This window comes from Malaclemys terrapin, chromosome 1, assembly GCF_027887155.1.
Source record: "Malaclemys terrapin pileata isolate rMalTer1 chromosome 1, rMalTer1.hap1, whole genome shotgun sequence".
Classification (NCBI taxonomy): Eukaryota; Metazoa; Chordata; order Testudines; family Emydidae; genus Malaclemys; species Malaclemys terrapin.
Genome location: NC_071505.1, coordinates 89,529,372 through 89,548,455, shown reverse-complemented (window position 1 = coordinate 89,548,455; position 19,084 = coordinate 89,529,372). Strand labels below are relative to the sequence as shown.

The window sequence follows — 19,084 nt, the reverse complement described above, 5'->3', positions numbered from 1 at the left end:
TCCCTTTCTTAATGATTCCCAGCATTCTGTTAGCTTTTGTGACTGCTGCTGTACATGGAGTGGATGTTTTCAGAGAACTATCCACAATGATTCCAAGACAGGGCCACCAGAGGATTCAGGGGGCCTGGGGCAAAGCGGGGGAGCTGCAGCCAGGCCCGGCTTTAAGCACCACAGGGCCCGATTCGAAGGAGCTGCCGCTGAAGTCCCGCTGCTGTCTTCGGCGGCAGCTCAATCGCTGCCGTGGAGGAAGGTCCCTCCGCCGAAATGCCACCAAAGACAGCGGCAACGATTGAGCTGCTGCTGCCGACAGTGCCGGGACTTCGGCGGCAGCTCAATTGGCTGCCAGTGCCTTCGGCGGCACTTCGGTGGAGGGACCTTCCTCCGCGGCAGCGATTGAGCTGCCGCCGAAGACAGCAGCGGGACTTCAGCGGCAGCTCCTTCGAATCGGGCCCTGTGGTGCTTAAAGCCGGCCCCTGCAAAATTGAAAATCAGGCCTCTTAGCTGCGTAACTGTGCACTGCGTTGCCTAATTTTAGGCACCCAAGTTTGAAAGTTTTGGCCCTGGGCATTTATCACTCTGTGGTGTAGCTTCCCATCAGTAAAATGTGGAGAATATTTACCTCAGAGGGGTATTTGAGGAGCACTTTGGAATGCTTGGATGAAGCCTTTGGATTGTTCAGGAGGCTGCAATCAGAGTACAAACTATTATATACTTTCCTCTTGTAACCTCAGACACTGTCCAGATTCTTAGGAGGCAACTGAGTTGTGAGGCTGTATGTAATATGGAAGACCATTTATAATATTAGTGATACCAATATTATAAAATTGCAAGGAATCTGACCAGATATGCCATGTAAGATATCTGTGAAAATATTATGATTTGCCAAGTATGATAGTATTGTTTATATGTTTGTATCACCTGTGTATTGTGAGTTATAGATACATATGGTATAGCTGTATTTCAAACTTGTGCTGTGCATCTAGGTGACGCCCCCAGACAGATTGGTATCACCAGTCCTCAGCCTAGTCGATGGCCCATCAAGGGTCATCAACTGTACAATGAACCCATTGAAAGGAACCAGAGAATATACCTCACGAGTCAGCAGGGCATGTGGTATGCCTGTGGACAGAGAACTCGAAGGCTTCCATGCCATGTGCTGCGCAGCTTATGTTTGGGACAAAAGAAGTACAGCCCACATGGCAAAAGACTATAAAAGGCAGCTACATCATTTCCATTTTGTCTTCATTCCTGCTTCTTACCTCTGGAGTAACTTTTCTACAAACTGAAGCTCTGAACAAAGGACTGAATGAACCATCTAAGCTGTGGATGTGTTCCAGAGCGACTTTCAAGCCAGCAAACTCACCAATATTGCTAAGAACCTGATATACGGACTTTGAAGTCTGTGTATGTATCTGAGTCCTTTATCATTTAACAACTCTCTTCTTGTTCTTTCTTTTTTCTTTATAATAAACCTTTAGTTTTAGACATTAAAGGATTGGCTGGCAGCGTGGTATTTGGGGAAAGATGCAAACTAATATTGGCCTGGTAATGTGACTGACCCTTTGGGGTCAGAACAATATTTTGTATTAGTGAGCAGAGTTTTTAAGTAACTTCTCACTGTACTGGACGTATGTGCTGACTGTGAGTCAGAGAACTGGAATGCAATAAGGGGGCTGTGATTTCTTTTTTTGCTTCTTGATAACCAGTGTGGGGGATCAGGAACACAGTTTGTGACTGGTTGGGGAGTTTAACATCAGTGTTACCCACCAGTCTTGGGAGCATCTCTCTCCTTTTTGCAGCCTGCCCTGACCTTGGCATTTCCAGTGAGGGCTGCCCTAGGCCCCACAGGTCACATGAGTGTTGCTGATTGCACTGGAGGGAGGACCTAGAATTAATCAGAATTTTGTTCTTAATAAGGTTGATATGATTGAATACATTTGATTTAATTATTTAAAAACCACAACACACATCGAACTTGGGCTGACTTGCCACTCTGGTATAAATGGTGCTTAACGATGGTCAATTTATTACTCTCAAACACAGAGCTAAACTGATAGCACAATCTGGGGATCAGAAAGACCCTAGCATACATTGGCAGGGTCTCTGGAGCATTGGTGGGATATTGCCTTTTAGGATCAGGGAGGTGAGGCTGGGCTGGTGAGAGGGAAGATTTTCTCTCTCTCCAAAACACACACACACACACACACACACACTCTCTCTCTCTCTCTCTTATTCCCCCATCCCCCTTTTTTCCCCTCTGTATGCACTCTGCTCCCCGCCCACCCTATCTAATCTGGGGATCAAGAAGAGGGGCAGAAATAGGGGACCAAATGTTACAGATAGTGGAAGGGTTAGTGAAACCTAGCACTTCATCAGAGCAGCTAGGCTGGGATGGGCGGACAGGAGCTGAGGCTGCATTTCTATTGGGCTCCAATCACCCTTTGACATTTACAACTGGTCATTTATGTATACTCAGCCTTTGATCTCTGTGGTCCTGGTGAGTTTAGTGAGTCCTGGAACTCAAGGTTTATATTTCCATATCCTGCATTTCCCTTTCCTCATTCTTGATTAGTAAGGATATTTTCATGTAAACAGGGTACTTGCTCCTAACTAGGGTGACCAGATAGCAACTGTGAAAAAACGGGACAGAGGGTGGGGGGTAATAGGTGCCTATATAAGAAAAAGTCCCAAAAAATGGGACTGTCCCTTTAAAAACAGGACATCTGCTCACCCTACTCCTAACAGCTCATCTTTATTGACTCCTGCTGCTTATTCTCTAGCAGAAGGCATGATCCTGGTTATTGTAGAGATATTGTGACAATGTGACTTCCAACTGTGGAGAACAAGCAGCAGATAATTTAAAAATGGAGATTCTGTTTTCACACAAATGACACTTGGAAGTAATCCGGGATGATAAGTACCTACAATTTGAGACATGCAGGAGCAAAAGTATTTCTAAGAAAAATGTTTTCCATGAGATATCTGGAGATGTTTAATACACTATTTGTAAATCCTACACTCTCCTGTCTTCCCCTCTCCAAAGCTAAATTACAAGAGCTAATACCCAGGCATTTGCTGGATAAAAAAAGACACATACCACCAGGCTGCAGATTTACTTGCTTTTTATTGCTTTTTGACACAGGGGTATAATTTGACTCCAAACAGCCATGACTTTTAATCATAGATTACACCCTTTCTAATTACCTTTCCCCCACAGGTCAGCACTGGCCACAGAAAGGTTATTGGCATACAACTTTTTATCTCTTTATTGTCCACATGCTCCATGAAATCTGTGGGAATTCTATTTGCGGGCCACACAGGTTTAATGGGCGGGTTCTGAAGAAGCAACAAACAGTAAATTTTGTAGCACTCTGCTGTGAACTTTACAAGTGGCTGAAACTTCTGTAGATCAGGAGAAAGAACAGGCTGAAAATCAAGCGAGGACAGTGATTATTATCTTATGTGCTCTGCGATGTAATGATAATTATTAAGCAGACTCTACCACCACTCGTTGACTCACTTTGCTGCTTCTAAATATGGACTAATATCAGTAACTGAATTCCTAACCCAGAATTGATGGTAGTGGGAAAGGCATGTCTGAGGATCCTTTATTTTCTCTGATCTCCCATCCAGAGAAGTTGTAGGTTCCGGGGCCTGGTAGAATTCCAGTATCCACGGGCTGCCTTTGATCCCCATATCCAAACAGAGCTTTGCAGGTGACAGGAGAAAGAGGAGCTGCAAAGTGATGAAGCAGCTCCATTGCAGCCCATATAGACTTTTACCACAAGAAACAGGACAGAGTCTGGTCTTGTAGAGTTGGAATATGGTTATTGAAACTTGGGTTCCACCCACTTACTGTTTTCCCAATTCCACATAACACAAGGTAGCATATGTCCACCTCTCATGACCCAACATGGAAACCAGATATAGACACTCTATGAGTCCCTTCTGACTGAGGTAAGGAGTGGTATCAGTGGGGTGTGAAGGGAGGAGCATCCAGAGCTCCTCAGCCAGAGGGGTTTCCACAATGTCAGCTTTGAGGGGGGCGGAAAGAGGAGTAAAAGGCGGGGGCTGGACAGGAAAATTCTTGGAGTTTGGTGAATCCCACCCCCATCGTAGAAGTGGATGATACAGCACAGAATTCAATGGTGTGTCTTTTAATACCATGAGTTTCACAGAAATGTGTGGAAATGGAACCCCTTTCCCAGGCTTGGTATTTACTCACCCAAATCTTGGCTTGGTAAATGTCTTGTCCATATTTAAAATAGAGATTTTTAAGGTGATTCTTTATATCTCTTGTCAGCTCAGGGGGCAGCTACAAACCAAACAAAGAACAGCCCGAGTTAGCCGATATGAAATGGGAATAATCCAATTCCCGATTATAGGCCTTGTTCAGAGAGACAAATATTTCCAAACAGTGATTTGGAAACTTCCAGCTCCAAAGGTTTGGGCAAATGCCCAGACTGGGACATAGGGTTGGAAGGAGATTTCTAACTCTTGTATGTGCATTCCAGTCAGTCAATGACAGGATTATTCTCTCTCAGTCATGTGACCTACTGTCACAGTCACAGTAAAATTGTCCCCCATGGGATCCCCTGGGTAAGCACCAGCATTGTATATTGCTAACGCATATGCATGGGAAAGGATTTTGGGAGAGCTTCAAGGTGTGAGTGTGGAGCGAAAGATTCCTTTGCAGATTGCGAGAGGCCGAAGGGGGAGAAAGGAACGGGTTAACTCGATGATCCAGCTAGGTCCGCAGATAAGAAGTTGACTCCAGCCGCCCAAGGCCAATGCACACAAGCAAACTCTCTGAAGCCAAGAAAGATGGGAGTCTGAATTCCAACCCTGACCAGCCGTGAGAAAAGAGAAGTAAGCTGAACAAGACTGCAGGGGATTGCAAAAACTAATGAGACGGTGAAGGCCAGTGAGGGGGAAAACAACAGTTTCGCGTCCCTGAAGCCGGTGTGTTTTGGGAAGGCTAAGGAAGCCACACAAAGCCGGTTTGGACTGGTACAAAGAGCATGGGGGACAGAGGTCCCTAAACAAAACGCCCCCAGAAGAACCCAGGGCTTAAAAATCCTCTCAAAAGCCAAAGCAAGTTGGAGATCAACAGCACTCACCACTGTTATTTTATAAATAAAGCTTTAAAACGTAGTCACTTGGTGTGCTCCTTCATCTCCTCCTCTAACAATCCTGCGGCCTCAGCCTGATAACCTGATGCCTCAGGCAGATTGGTAACATGAATCTGTCACACTACCACACTACATACGACTCAGCCTGATTCTCCTGTCATACCATAAAGGAATCACAGTTCTCCCTTCTACTCTGCCTGTCCCGCTCAGGTTATTTCCATTGTAGCTGCCTGTCTACGTTAGGGCTTCCAGCATCGCTCACACTGGTGGAGCTGAACCAGTTTTAGCAACTGTGGGACATTTGAGATATTTCCCTTGTGTGAATAAGACTGTAAGTGGTGGCAGATCTAAACAGGTTACCCAGCTTCCCGCTGCAACCCAAGTCCTACTGCGCTATGATGTTAAATACCTGTTGGCTGTCAAAGAGGCTTGTGGTTTCCTTTGAAACTGGAATCTCAAGGAGTTCAAAAATTCGCTCCAGTCTTTGTGACAGCTCTTCTTCACATATGGAAAACACAGCCTGGGGTGCAAAGATAATAACAGATCACTGTTAATAATGAAGAGGACCAAACTAGAAGCACGGTACGGTACATGAGAGACATATGACTCATGCAATAGAGAGGTCAATCGACTGTGACATCCCTCAACTGACAGAAATGCACTTTGTACTCCTGGGGGAATTCTGCACCAAACGATTAAAAAATTCTGCACACAGTATTTGAAAATTCTGCAAAATTCTGCATATTTTATTTGTCAAAATAAAACAATATAATCATGCCAGTTTCAATTTTGGTAATTTATTTAAAAATATCTGTCAGCGAGTATGTCTGTAACAATTTTTTTTTGACAAATAGATTCCTTACCAAGCATATTAATGCAGAACTTTGAGTACTTCATTTAAATTTCAATACAGAACTGTATTTCCTGCACCTGTCAGAAGTAGTGCAAAGGCTTGGGGGAGTCAGGGATAATGGAGGCACTGAGGAAGGGGAAAGGAGCCTAGGAGTGAACCTGGAGGGTGTTAGGTATGGGTGGGAGAAGGTTCTTTTTTGGGGGGGTAGGATTGTTAGAGAGTTGGGAAGTCTCCCCCATGCAAAGCCTGGCTGACCCCAAGCCTCTCCAATTCAGTCAGGCACATCTGCCCCTGTCCCCGCACCTGCTATCCCCATCGGTCTCTGCAGCCCCCTGTTCCCATCCCCAGGCTCAATGTTATCACCCTACTATAGCACCTGAGGCCATAACCCAGTCTGTCCCCCCAACTAGCCATTCTGAACCCCAGTCTGTGACACACACCCCCCCCCCCCCCCCAGCAGCCCTGTGTTTCCCGCTCTGTCCAAATCTGGCTCCATGGGCAGGTGTTGTGATGAACTTCTACTCCTGAAGGAATTCTGCAGCACTGGGCATAGAATTCCCCCCCCCCCAACAGAAAATACATTCTGCCCCAGAAGCGCTGCAGTTCCATCTTTTGCAGCTGGCTGTTCTGGCACCACAGCAGCCTCTGGTGGGCGAAAGGCAGAACTGCAGCACTTCTGGGGCAGAATGTATTTTATGTGGGAAAAAACAAAATTATGCAGGACAGAAGAATTCTGCATGTCCACAGATGCACAGAATTCCCTCAGGAATAACCTTGAATCTGCGTGCAAAAATGCTTCAGTCAGTTGTCAGGGACTGAAGAATCTCAGTAATCTCTAGATAAAGCCTCAATTAAGTGAATGCTAGTGTGGGCACCGCCCACTGGACAATCAGTGCAGACATTTCTGACAGCAGTCACTCCATTTGTGTGCACCTGTGCTGTCCTCTTAATTGTACAGTGCTGATTCTTCCCCAATACACTCAGCCTTGAAGCAATAATTAGAAATCAAAGCTAAATCTCCTATGTGGCATGGCCGAGCGCTAGTCACAAGGAAACCAGACAAGATGCTGCGACACTCTCAACTGATGCCTAGCTGGAGTGAGAAATGGCAACGAGGAATTGAACAGGCTCATCTGAATGCCAGGCTTGTTCAGCACCATTAGGTTGGTCTCCATGGCATTCCATAGCTCTTATTTTTCAGCCCAGCATGGCCTAACAACTGAGTAGCTGACCCTAGTGTGAGACTTCCAAGGGTTACCCAGGGTTGTGAGACACCTCACTACCACTGGCCCTTAGCGTGAGGAAGTCTTGTCTGAGCCTGCTATGCATCAGCTCCCCGACTCCCCCAGACTCTGGCAACACAAGCGCTGCTTTCCAGGCCTCCGCAGGCCTCGCTTCTCTGTACAGATTAGCAAGAGGCACCCAGCAACTTCTGAGTCCTCCACGTGTCACCCTGGAGCATCCAATCTCTAATTCACTGAACACTTATAGAAGAGGAAATTACTCACCTTGTGTAGTAATGATGGTTCTTCAAGATGTGTATCTGTATAGGTGTTCCACTGTAGGTGTATCTGAGTCCCTGCACCTCTAATCTGAGATTTTAGGTAGCAGTGTCCATTCAGTGCACACATGTGCTCTCCCTACCTCATGCTCTGCCTTGAGGCTAATCTTCCCTGGGCAAAAACTCCGAAGTAGAGGGGAGGAGAGAGGGTCATGGAGCATCCATAGGGACACACATCTCGAAAAACTATTGTTACTGCACAAGGTGAGTAACTTCCTCTTCTTCTTTGAATAGTGTTCCTATGGGTGCTCCACAGTAGGTGACTCCACAGCAATATGCCCCATGGAGGGCTGGGGCTTTGGAGTGGAGGCTGTTACTGATGATAGCACTGAGGTGCTGAAAAAGAGTCCTCACGAAAGCATAGGCAGAGACCCAGGTTGCCACCCTACAGATTTCTGAGATGGGGACATCTTTAGCAAACACAACCGAAGTAGAAATGGATCTTGTGGCATGCGTGTGGATCCCTGATGGAGGCAGCAGGTTATGTAACGTTCACAGTAACAGTGGTTAATGCAACTGGAGACCCATTTGGAGTCTTTGAGGTAGTATTGTGGAGCCCTTGGATCTTTCAGTGAATTAAAGGAAGAGTTTGGAAGACTTCCTCAAGTCCTTAGTCCTGTCCAAATACAATGCCAGGGCTCTCCTAACATCCAGCATGTGTAGTGTTGCCTCCCTCTTGGCACAATATGGTTTTGGAAAAAATATGGGGAGGTTCATATGAAAGAAGGCTATGTTGGGGAGGAACTTGGGGTGTGGCCTCAAGATGACTTGGTCTTTAAAACATCACTACTTCCCCCATCCTTCATGCTGAGGTCATGGCCACTAGAAATGCCATCTTCATGCATAGGTGTAACAGCGAGCAAGTGGCCATAGGCTTGAAGGGTGGTCTAGTCAAGGTTCTCAGAACTAGATTGAAGTTCCAGGTTGGAGTGGGTGGTCTGATGTGTGGAAAGAGGTTTCCCATGCCCTTAAGAAATCTGCATGTCGTTGGGTGGGCAAATACTGAGCATCCATCCACTTGATGGTGGAAAGCCATTATGGCTGCTAGATGTATTTTATATTCTAGAATTCAAAAGGTGTGAGCTCTCAGCTCATTTAGTCTAGGATCAAAGGGAAGGAGGAAGATGTTGGGTCCACTTGTTTGGAATCTTACAAAATTTGGAATTGTTTCCATTTTTGAAGGTAAGTATGACAAGTCACCGATCTCCTACTACATAGTAACACCTCTTTCACCTCCTCAGAGCATTCACTCTCTAAGTGTTGAAACCAAGAAGAAGCCGAGCCTGGAGCTGAAGGATCAGTAAGTTTGATTCTTCCATTGTTTTGAGAGAGAAGGTGAGGAATGGGATGAAGAGAAATAGGAGGACATACTTCCAACTGTGCAAGGTATGGGTACCAAACTTGTCTCGGACGGGGGAGTAGGGTAATCAGTATAACTTTTGCTTTCTCTTGCCATTCTTTAACAGGAACTTGGACATCAGAGGGAATGGGAGAAAGGCCTACAATAGTTCCCTGCCCCATGGGAAGAAGAAAGCATCCCCCAGGGACTGTTTCTCTAGTCTAACCTTCAAACAGTAGCAGAGACATTTCTTGCTCTGGTAAGTAGCAAACAGATCTATTGTCAGGGTCCCCCATAGGTTGAATATGTTGTGAAGCACTGCTGGGTTCATTTCCCATTTGTGATTGTGTGAGAAATTCCAGCTGAGACTGTCAGCTGTCACATTATGTATTCTTGGTACATGAGTGGCTGAAAGGAGCACATTGTGGTGGATGCACCGGTTCCAAAGTTTCAGTGCTTCCGTGCAAAGGGAGGGTGATCTGGCGCCCCCTTGGCAATTTATGTAAAAAATGTCGGTCATACTACCCGTCATGACTTTCGTATCCCTGATGAATGGGAGAAAGTGTGCGCTGTCATTTCTGACAGCTCTTAATTCTAAAAGATTAATATGGAGAACTGCTTCTGTGGGAAACCACTTGCCCTGGACTTTGCTGTCATTTAGGTGGGCTCCCCAGCCTATTAGAGAGGTGTCTGTTCTTAGAATCAGCGTTAGTGTGGGTTCTGCAAACGGAATACCTACATAGACATTGTATGGTTCTTTCCACCAGTCCAGGGAGTATTTGACCCTAGAGGGCATCGACAGCAGCTTGTTCAGCCCGTCCTTGTTCAGAGAGTAGACAGATCTGAGCCACATCTGCAAACATCTCAGGAATAACCAATTGTGTGGAGTCACAAAGGTGCATGCCATCATATGCCTGAGAAGCTGGAGGCAATTCCTGGTGTATAGATTCCCAGGGAGCATAGTCTGGTCCTAGAGTCCTTAAAGAGATGGAGTAATGCATCTGTCTTTTCAGCAAAGAGTTTGGGCCCTTCAATGGGAGGTCCTTGACCATTGTCTGCGCTTCCTTTGACAACCCTGAAAGGTGCAACCAGGATGTCCGCCTCATTACCACTGCCATTGAGAGTGAGTGGGCCGCTGTGTCCAGTGTGGTCTGTAGCGTTATTCTTGCTACTACCTGGCCCTCCTTGGTGATGGCCTGAAATTGCTCCTTTTGTGCTTCTGGCAAGTGGCCAATAAAGGAGTTGAGTTTTCCATAATTCATGTCGTCATAATTAACTATTACGTCCTGGTATTTTGAGATCCTGAACAGTAAGGTCACAGACAAGTATGCCTTCTGTCCAAATAGGTCTAGCATCTTCCAATCTCTATTATAACGGGTCAACTTGGTATAATGTTGCTTTCCCTGTGCATTAACCACATCCATGACTATAGAGTTAGGTTGAGGGTGCATGAAGAGAAAGTCTGCTTCTTTAGGGGGAATATAATACTTTTTGTCAGCCCTATTGCATGTTGGTGCAATGGAGGCTGGTGTCTGCCAGATGACCTTGGCAGGGTACATTAGCGCCTCGTTGATTGGGAGGGTGGTTTTCGAAGAGGAGGAAATGTGCAGTATGTCTAACAATTTATAGTTAGAGTCTTTCACCTCCTCCAGGAGAATTTGTAGTGCATCCACCACCCTCTTAGTGAGGTTTTGGAAGAGCTTACAGTCATTGGCAAGTGATGGAGGATGGGGCATTACTGCCTCATTTGGTAAGAAGATGTTTGCTGTAGCATAATTTCCATCTCTAGTCTAGCCTCCTCCTCCTTGAAAGTTTCTTCCTCAGGTTCCGGGGATCTGGACACTAAAGCCGTAGGGGAACATCTAGTGGACTCTCTATTGGAGACACTTGATAAGGTCACTCGAAAAATGGAGCTCCTGTGGTACCACTGATGGGCTTGGTACTGTCAGGCAATGCCCAGTGCTGACTCACTGGTACTGATGGCTTACTATTGGCGGTGTGCTCCGAGGAGAGCTGCTTCTTCGGTGCCTTTCCCTTCGGGTCTTTAGGCACTAAGGAAGAGCTCAGAAATCTCAGGGACCCCACTGTATGAGTGCCGTGCTTCGGAGCCATCAGTGCCAAGGTGGGCAAACACAAGGGGGATCTCCTCTGGCAGGTCAAGGGGTTGCCTAGAGGGCTTGCAGACCATTTACTGGAAGCTTTGCGGGGGGAGTCAGTCAACTTTCTCCACGCTTCCACCTCCCTGGAGGTTGAAGGGTTTGGGGATGATCTTCATCCTGGAGAGGATTCAGGACAGGGGTCAGATGCCAGCCTAAGAGCACCTTGCATGAGGAGAAGTTCTAACTTCAGCTCCTGGTTCTTTCGGAATCTGGTCTTTAGTTGTTGGCAGAAGATGCACTTCTAGGGAATATGTGCCTCTCCAAGGCACTGGACACAATGAGTGTGTCCGTCTGTCACTGGGATTGCCTCCCTGCAGGAGAGACATCTCTTTAAGCCAGGGGAACACGGGGGTGATCCCACAGCAAAAGTCGGGAGGAAAACGATTGAAAGAAAAAAGGTGGTTTTTTTTCAATCAAAAAACCAGAAGCTCTAAGGGCACTACAAAAGAAAAGGAAACTCTACAAATCACTATGAACTCTAACTGTCCACTACCAATATAAAGGAAGTTAAGCAGTCAACGGACTGCTATGTTGCCCTGAATTTGAGGGGTGTGTACGCCCCAGAATGTGATCAAGCTAATAGCAATCATATTATGTGCATTCAGCCAACATGAAATAATAAAATTGAACACCACGTAGTTACAGGTTAATTTAAAAACAGGCTTTTAGAGGCAAGATCAAATCTAGCTGCAGTTCCTGCTAATCAGAATGGGAGGAGGGCAGAGAAAAGTAAATAACTGAGACTGAAAGAAGATAAGTGGATGGAAGACCTTGAGTCTGGCCACCTTTGATATAGAAGTTTATTGAAAGTTAGGAAACGTGATGATCCAGTAGGGGGTCATTATGATTTGTGTTTTGTAGAAGTTAATTTATAAAAAGGATTAGCTATAGAGTGTACTTTGGAGCAGTCCTATGAACCCATCTTAAGAGATGTTTTTCCTGACACCTTTACTCCCCGGCAGGGAGGTGACTGGCCATCGCTGAACCGCCATTAATTACTCAATAAGGTCTCAAAATTTAGGTAAATATCAGGGATGTCCTAAACCTATTGCTTACGTCGGTGTGTGCTTAAATCTAATAAACTGCACTTTTAGCTAGAGCATACGCACTTGTATTAATTATTTATCAGACAGAATCGCTGTGTTCCCATTGATTTATTCCTGACACCACCTAGAGTGAAAGAGTTGCCACTGCTGTGGGTTCTGAAAACCCTGGGTAACAGCCACACGTTCCGTTCAAGGACAAAGGCGATTGACAGGGAATTGAGGGTGCTTTGCCTGTACAATGCTATTTAGCCTTGAAGCAGACCATGTGGGAGGGAGAGTGTATGTGGCCAAATGGACACTGCTACTTAAAATCTCTGATTAGAGGCGCAGGGGCGCAGATACACCTAAAGTGAAGCTCCCACAGGGACACTACTCAAAGAACCCGATTCTCTGCTGCCAGAGGAATAGTACACACCAGCTTACTAGATTTAACTCAGGATCACCACTCCACTTAACACACAGCGCTTAGATATACTGATTGTGAAAGAAGAATACATTTTTTATCAAATCACAGAGATTCACAAGACAGTTAGTAAGAATATTGGAAACAAATAGTTACATAGAAAACAAAATCATAACATGCTTGCTAGAGCCTAAATTAAACTCAAAAGATATTCCCCCGTCTCTTACAGAAGAGCTTACTTCAAGTCCTTTTCTCAGCGTTTTCAACCAGGATGGCTGAGATAAGATCAAGCCCTCTGGGAACTTGTCTTCACTGATTGAAGGATACCAGAGCATCTCTCTACACCTCCCAGATATACCAGGCCAGACCTTTGATCTTCACCTGAAAACAGGGCTCCCTCGGCTGTTTATCTCTTACAGTTAATTTCCTTCTGAAGTTTCTGGAAACTCTTAATAAACATTTGACTCAGTATGGGAATAGAATTTTATTGTAAGGCACACAATGGCCCACCAGAGAGATAAGTATCTTTCGCCTCCTGTCTGGACAGTTTGTCTCATGGTGTGCTACATTTCAGTGACCTGCCTTCAACCACCAGTCCTACAGAGCCTAATTTTCAGCAGATACACTTAACTCTATACATTCCTTTTACAATGATTATGATGTCTTGTGTGACACAGGCTTTCATTAGAGATCATACATGGCATTCTTTTGATGAACCTAGGGGATCCCCATACCCCTATGCCCTCTGTCAGTTGGCATCAAGAGGTGCTTAGGACACGTCTAGTTTCCTGCTTGATCATGCAAGTACTAAATGCCAGGTCATTAGACTGGCTTGTACGGTGCTATTATTTTTTCAAGACTTTTTACATTTGAGTTCTAGGATATGAATAGGAACAAACCTCAATTATGGTGCTACCTTTTTCGTATGTCATTGGGAAGGCAGAGCCACTTGCAGCACATCTGGCTTTCTCCCATTCATGTGTCCTGAGCCTGTCATACATCCCCAGCACAGCTGATAATGGACAGGGGTCATTCAGGTTCTCAGAGCACGTATGGCTTCCCATTGCATTGGCCAAGACACGGTTCAATCTAGGGCCAAAAGGGGATTAAAAATACATTTTAAAATGAAAGAGCCAGATTCAAAGGACACACACCAAGACTAATGGGCTTTAAATTCATAAAAGGATAATTAATAATAATCCAGAAATACTTTATGAATTGGCATGTAATTCACAAGACACAGCCTCCACTCTGTACTTCCCAACCCCAAACTGATCTCCGCCTGACCAGGGAGCATCCAGGTGTGCCAGATTCTGTCTGGAAAAGTATCACTCTCACAGCGATATTCCACAAGTAGCAATTAGCATGATTTAAACAGCACTTGGGTTTCTCCGTGGGCACTTGCCTCTTTCATCTGCACTTGGATACTGGGACAGAGCTGCCATAGTTCCCCATCTTACAGTAGCCAATAGTACACATGCCCCATGGAGGCTGAGAATCTGGGGAGGGGACACTTTGGCTGCCAAGGTGGCATAGAGGCGTTACAGTGTTGGGAGAAGGATGAGGGTCTTTGTAGAAAGATAAGCTCTGGAGGAAATATTCACAAATACCCTACTTTTGCTCCAAGGCTCTTTTCTCTTCTTTCAGCTTTTTACACTCCTCCTCCTTCTGACGAAACTCTTCTGCACTGACCATTTCGGAAAGCTCCCTGAAACAGATTCATGGACAAAATAAATATCGCCAACCATCAAAAGATGCACAAGGCAAGACTAGGGTTATCCATCCATTCCAGAAGTTATGAGACAGTCACAGCTTCTCACCAGTCTATTCTGCAAGCCCAGCTCACAGGACAGTTATTGTCCCAGCTGTATTTATGGCCTTGCAATGATGTGATGCTGCTGCCACCTCACATGATGTTGTTGCATTGTGGTAAGAGGATGCAATGTTGTCGTACAATAATGTAATGCCATGACATGATTATTTGTCTCACAAGGCACAAAATGGGATTGATTCAGATAATGCAGGGATTCACTAGCCCAGATATGTAGCAGAAAGGTAATGTGTATTACAAACTACAGTCTGATCCAGCACCCACTGATGTCAATGTCAAAACTCCTGTTGACTTTGATAAGAGCAGGTTCGGGTCCCGTGTGTCAAAACCTTGGGTAATAAACATCATCTGATGGACAAGCAACACTGCTTGTTCCTCTCTCCTGGCAATCCCCTTTCCCTGAGCACTGACGTGTGGCCTGCTGTCTTCATGCACTTTCATGGATTTTGTTCACAAGGTTGTGTTTGTAGAGTCCCAACAAATTCAAAGATGACAGATGTCCTAGACAGATGGGAGGAAGGTCACAGGCCCCAGGAGAAGAGGCAATTCACAGAATAGCAACAAAGATAAACAATACTCACGTCTGTGTGGAGCTCTCACTCTTGTTGGTGGCCTCCAGCGATCTGAAACTACGGGAATCAATCCTGCTTGCTGCTTCCTGACTAGAGATGAGACAAACCAAGTTGAATAAAAGAAATGCAGATGGGAATAACCCAGAAATAGGGCCGGCTCCAGCATTTCTGCCGCCCCAAGCAAAAAAAAAGCCGCGATCGCAATCACGACCGGCGGCGGCAATTGGGGGGAAAAAAAAAGCCGCGATCGGCGGCGGCAGTTTGGCGGCAGGTCCTTCGCTCCTAGAGGGAGTGAGGGCCCTGCCGCTCCCGAATTGCTGCAGGTGCCGCCCCTCTCCCTTGGCCGCCCCAAGCACCTGCTTGTTAAGCTGGTGCCTGGAGCCAGCCCTGCCTAGAAACCCAGAAAGTTGAACTTTGGAGAAGTTCAGATCTAGATCTGGCCTTTGCAACTAGCCTACTGTATGTGGTTGAACAAAATCTCTGGATCCAACTTGATCTGAATTTGGGGGGAAATTTGGATTTAACTCCAACGTCTGTATCATGGAACACTTTCTGTTAATAACCTGAAACTTTGTCCTACATCAACCAAGTCTTGGGTTTGACAAAATTCTAAGAAAAACCTTTCAGATTTGAAAAAGATTGATTAGCTATTTCCAATCCCCTCCCCTTATCCTGGCTGCCTCTGTATTTCCTTCTTCTAGCTGGGATTGGAAGCTCCAAAATGCTGTGGAGAGAAGCTGCTGTCATTGTAATGCCATCCTGACCAGGCATAGAAGTTGCAGGAAATCTCCCATCACAGCCTATTCTCACAGAATTTCCAACCCAGTTATTTGGGGTTCAGATAAGGCTCAAAAAACATCATTACTTTTGAGTGTTTATTGGCACCAACCTGTTTGAAATTTGTTCATCGCTATTCTTGAACTTTTAGGAGGATTCATTGCATCTTTAGGGTACCTCCTCTCTTCTCTCCCCCACAGTTCACCCCTTCCACCTTCACCAGAATCCCAGCTGCCACCCTTCCCTTTAGGAGCTTGTCCAAGACACCCCTTAATTAACTGTTAGGAGGTCACTGTATACAAGATTCTCCCTTCCCTGTAGCCTCAAGAGCAGTGTATGGTACAATGGCAGCTGCACTCACAGTGCCTGCCAAATATAGGTTTACTACCTGCCCTTACTGTATCAGGCTGGGTGGCTTTATCCTCTGTCCTGCTGATGCACAAGGGGGTATTACTTATTTAGAAAATTCTTTGGAATGGAAATAAAAGTCATCCTATTGCCTCACACCCATGACATGATTTCAAGATGCCAATCACATGGCATAATAAGGCTGTGGTGTTACATCACACTGTCAGATTTGCCCTTCAAGACTAATTGAAATTGGTGGCAGCCTCTGGACCTGACCCTCCAGCGTCAAACACTCCCTGGACTTATGGAAAGAACCATACAACACTGTGTAGGCATACCATTCACACAACCCCCACTGACGGAGAGAGATGCCAAGCCAGAGAAATGGAGCTAGTCCAATCACTAGGCATGTTGATATTTTAGTATCAACACCCACAAGCACTGTGTAAACTTGGTGAGAAAACCACACTGGGAAATTTTCAAGACTTCTTTGGAATGGTAGATATTTCAGAAAGAATCACAATATTTTTCACTATCATTGAGGCCTGAACCTCCCCACTTACCTGAGGCTTTCTTCCAAAAACTGTAGGCGTTTCTCCATACCTTCAAATCGAGCATTCATTTCACTTCTGTCAGGCAGAGAATAATGCAAAGTGATTAGAATTAATAAAATATCCATAAAAGTAGTAATATGTGCAAAAGCTAAAGCCCCACCCAAAATTATTAGTCAGCCCTTCCAAAAAAATCTAAACAGCCAAGACTTATATGGTTAAAAATATATCTGCTTGGCTTGGTGGCTTAGAGATCACTGCTCTGCCCTGCCCTGTGGGAGACCTGTGACAATCTTAGCCACCCTCTCTCTGTCTCTGTCTCTAGGAGTCAGCACCAAGCAATGGTGCCCAGGCAGAGCACTGAGTCTCTGGAGACAAGGAGGGCCGCACATTGTCCGTCTAGCCAAAGAAGGGGCCGGCATCTCCATAAAAAGCAAGGAGGGCAAATGACAAGAATGGTGCAAACCTCAGGGATCCATTAGGAACATGAACACTTGTTTGGAGGCCCCAAGGGTAGGGGTCTAAAATGGAATATAATTTCAGATCACCAAACTTACCTGAGTTGGTCTTCCACATATTTCACCCACTGTTCCATCTCGGTTCCATCCAAATTAGTGTTCTTGTCTTGTGGAGCCTCACTTTCACCTCTGTGGGGCACAGATGTATCGGGGATGACAGATAACTCATTAGAAGCGTTCCCAATGCAAGAGTGGCAACACCAACACCACCTTCTACCCAGTAAACCCGAACCCTCACAGAAAAAAAGAGGAAATTAATAATATCTAAAAAAACAAAACCAAAAAAACCCTACTCAAAGCAAAGTCACCCCAGCATGAGAAGTGCCAGAGTCTCCATGAAATCCAGTCGAGACTTCCCTTTTGCTACTGATTTTTATGTGGAAAGTGCTCAGATACTACGATGATGGGTTGCAGGATAAAACCTTAAAATAGACAGGTTAACGATGGCAATAATCACTGGGGCAGGATGAACTGGGCAAGATAAAATAAGAACTCACCACTCAAAACTCAAACTGAATTGAAAACCATTTCAGAGTTATGAAAAAAATCTGCCTAGCTATTTTGCTTAAAGCAGTTTTTTCTTTTCTTTTTTTTTTTAAAGACACTTTTATTTTGTAGAATCCCACTTAGGGAAGGAGAAAGGAGGAAATAGGTTGTAACATTATAAAGATATTTTTCAGTGTCATGGATGCTTCTCTGTTTCCTGGTTCTTCCTAGGACCAGAAATGCCAAATATTGTTCTGGAGAGATTTCCAGCTCAGGTTTATAGGTGCAAGATGTTCCTGCAATTCAGTTAATGACTGAGCAAGGATCTGACACCCATCTCCCCCATATAAAGCATGAGGGAGCCAGGGGCCAGTGGCAACCACAAGTCTATAATTCTCTTCTCAGGTTCAGAGATGAAACAAAACACAAGGATGAAACCAATGATAACCTTCAGTGAGACTGTAGCTTCAACACCACCACTGGCCCATGAACTGCTGTTTAACATTAACGGAAGGAGCAGTTCTCTGGCTCTTCACTGGGTGTCACTGCTGTTGAAAACCTCTCTTTTAAAACTGAAACAGGCTCCATCGTACAATGATCGGAGCCAAAACTCCAGATCCAAATACCCCCAAATTTTAGGGGAAGTCCAGCTTTGGAGCTGAACTGTGCAGCTTCACGCCATCCATAGTTAAGACTTACTGCACAAACACATACTGGCCAAGCTTTTGCAGCTGAGCATGTGATGATTCAGGATGCATGTGTGCGTGACTGCGGGTGAACTCAAATGAGGAGAAAAGGTCAAGTTCAGCAGTGGTCAGTAAAAAGCAAACCCTGTTCTCCCCTCGCCGTATGTGTGGGAACCATCATTTTGCAGTGAAACCACGTTAAACAAAAATGGCAATTTTCCAAATGGGGCAAAATCAAGGTACGTTAAGGTTTCATACAGGAAGAGGGCAGGGGAAGTGCAGAATCTTGTCATTTTGGTTTCAAATCTGTGTTCTTCATCCCGGATTGAAATGTACAAATATTAGCAAACAAAAACATGCGGTCTCTGGCTGCAAACCCTGAGAGCAGGAAGAACTCTGCATGCAAGTTTCACAAGTATTTTTAAACAGAAAATTAGAGCTCCTATTAAACATGATATGATTACCCACTGAGTTCCCATTACCCAACATACCTGCAGGTCTTTTTTGAAGCTCTAGTTCTGTCACCTAGCTTCTTGCAATGTGAAATAACTAGCCGAGCTCCGCCAGGCTTACGGGAAGTGCTTCGCTCCATGCGTCTATTAAAATAGCAGATGTCTCTTCCAAACAGGAGGGGACCGAAGGGAGGTGGGATAAGTGGAAGTGGATCCACAGGAGTGTGGGGAAGAGCTCCAAGTATCAAGCACTTTCTTGCTTGCACAAACAAGCAGGAAAAGCAGCCCTAACTAGGGGATTGGTGCTTTCAAGTTCCGTTGTAGCTCAAAACCACAATAGAGTTAGGCCAACCCCTGCTTGGAGAATTTA

At 45.3% G+C, this 19,084-nt stretch overlaps 2 protein-coding genes across 3 annotated transcripts in view; one reads left to right on the top strand and one right to left on the bottom strand.

Moving 5' to 3' along the window:
* The window catches only part of LOC128838209 (heat shock 70 kDa protein 12A-like), a 73,262-nt gene that overhangs the window by 38,786 nt on the left and 15,392 nt on the right, over nucleotides 1-19,084 (top strand). The window contains exon 2 of the mRNA XM_054030229.1: nucleotides 9,013-9,144. The gene's annotated coding sequence lies outside the window, so the exon portion shown is untranslated. The remainder of the gene's footprint in view (nucleotides 1-9,012; nucleotides 9,145-19,084) is intronic.
* LOC128838224 (uncharacterized) lies at nucleotides 3,108-19,063 on the bottom strand. 2 transcript variants are annotated; one of them, XM_054030252.1, is made up of 9 exons: nucleotides 18,754-19,063; nucleotides 17,130-17,219; nucleotides 16,585-16,650; nucleotides 14,906-14,986; nucleotides 14,109-14,201; nucleotides 13,393-13,582; nucleotides 5,542-5,652; nucleotides 4,226-4,315; nucleotides 3,108-3,426 (listed from the first exon to the last, which is right to left on the bottom strand). In XM_054030252.1, exons 1-9 carry the CDS (start codon nucleotides 18,852-18,854, stop codon nucleotides 3,175-3,177), a joined length of 1,074 nt encoding a protein of 357 aa, XP_053886227.1. In that variant the 5' UTR covers nucleotides 18,855-19,063; the 3' UTR covers nucleotides 3,108-3,174. The 2 variants fall into 2 exon arrangements, with proteins under 2 accessions (XP_053886227.1, XP_053886235.1); XM_054030260.1 differs by lacking the exons at nucleotides 3,108-3,426; nucleotides 4,226-4,315 and having other exon boundaries at nucleotides 5,550-5,652; nucleotides 13,410-13,582.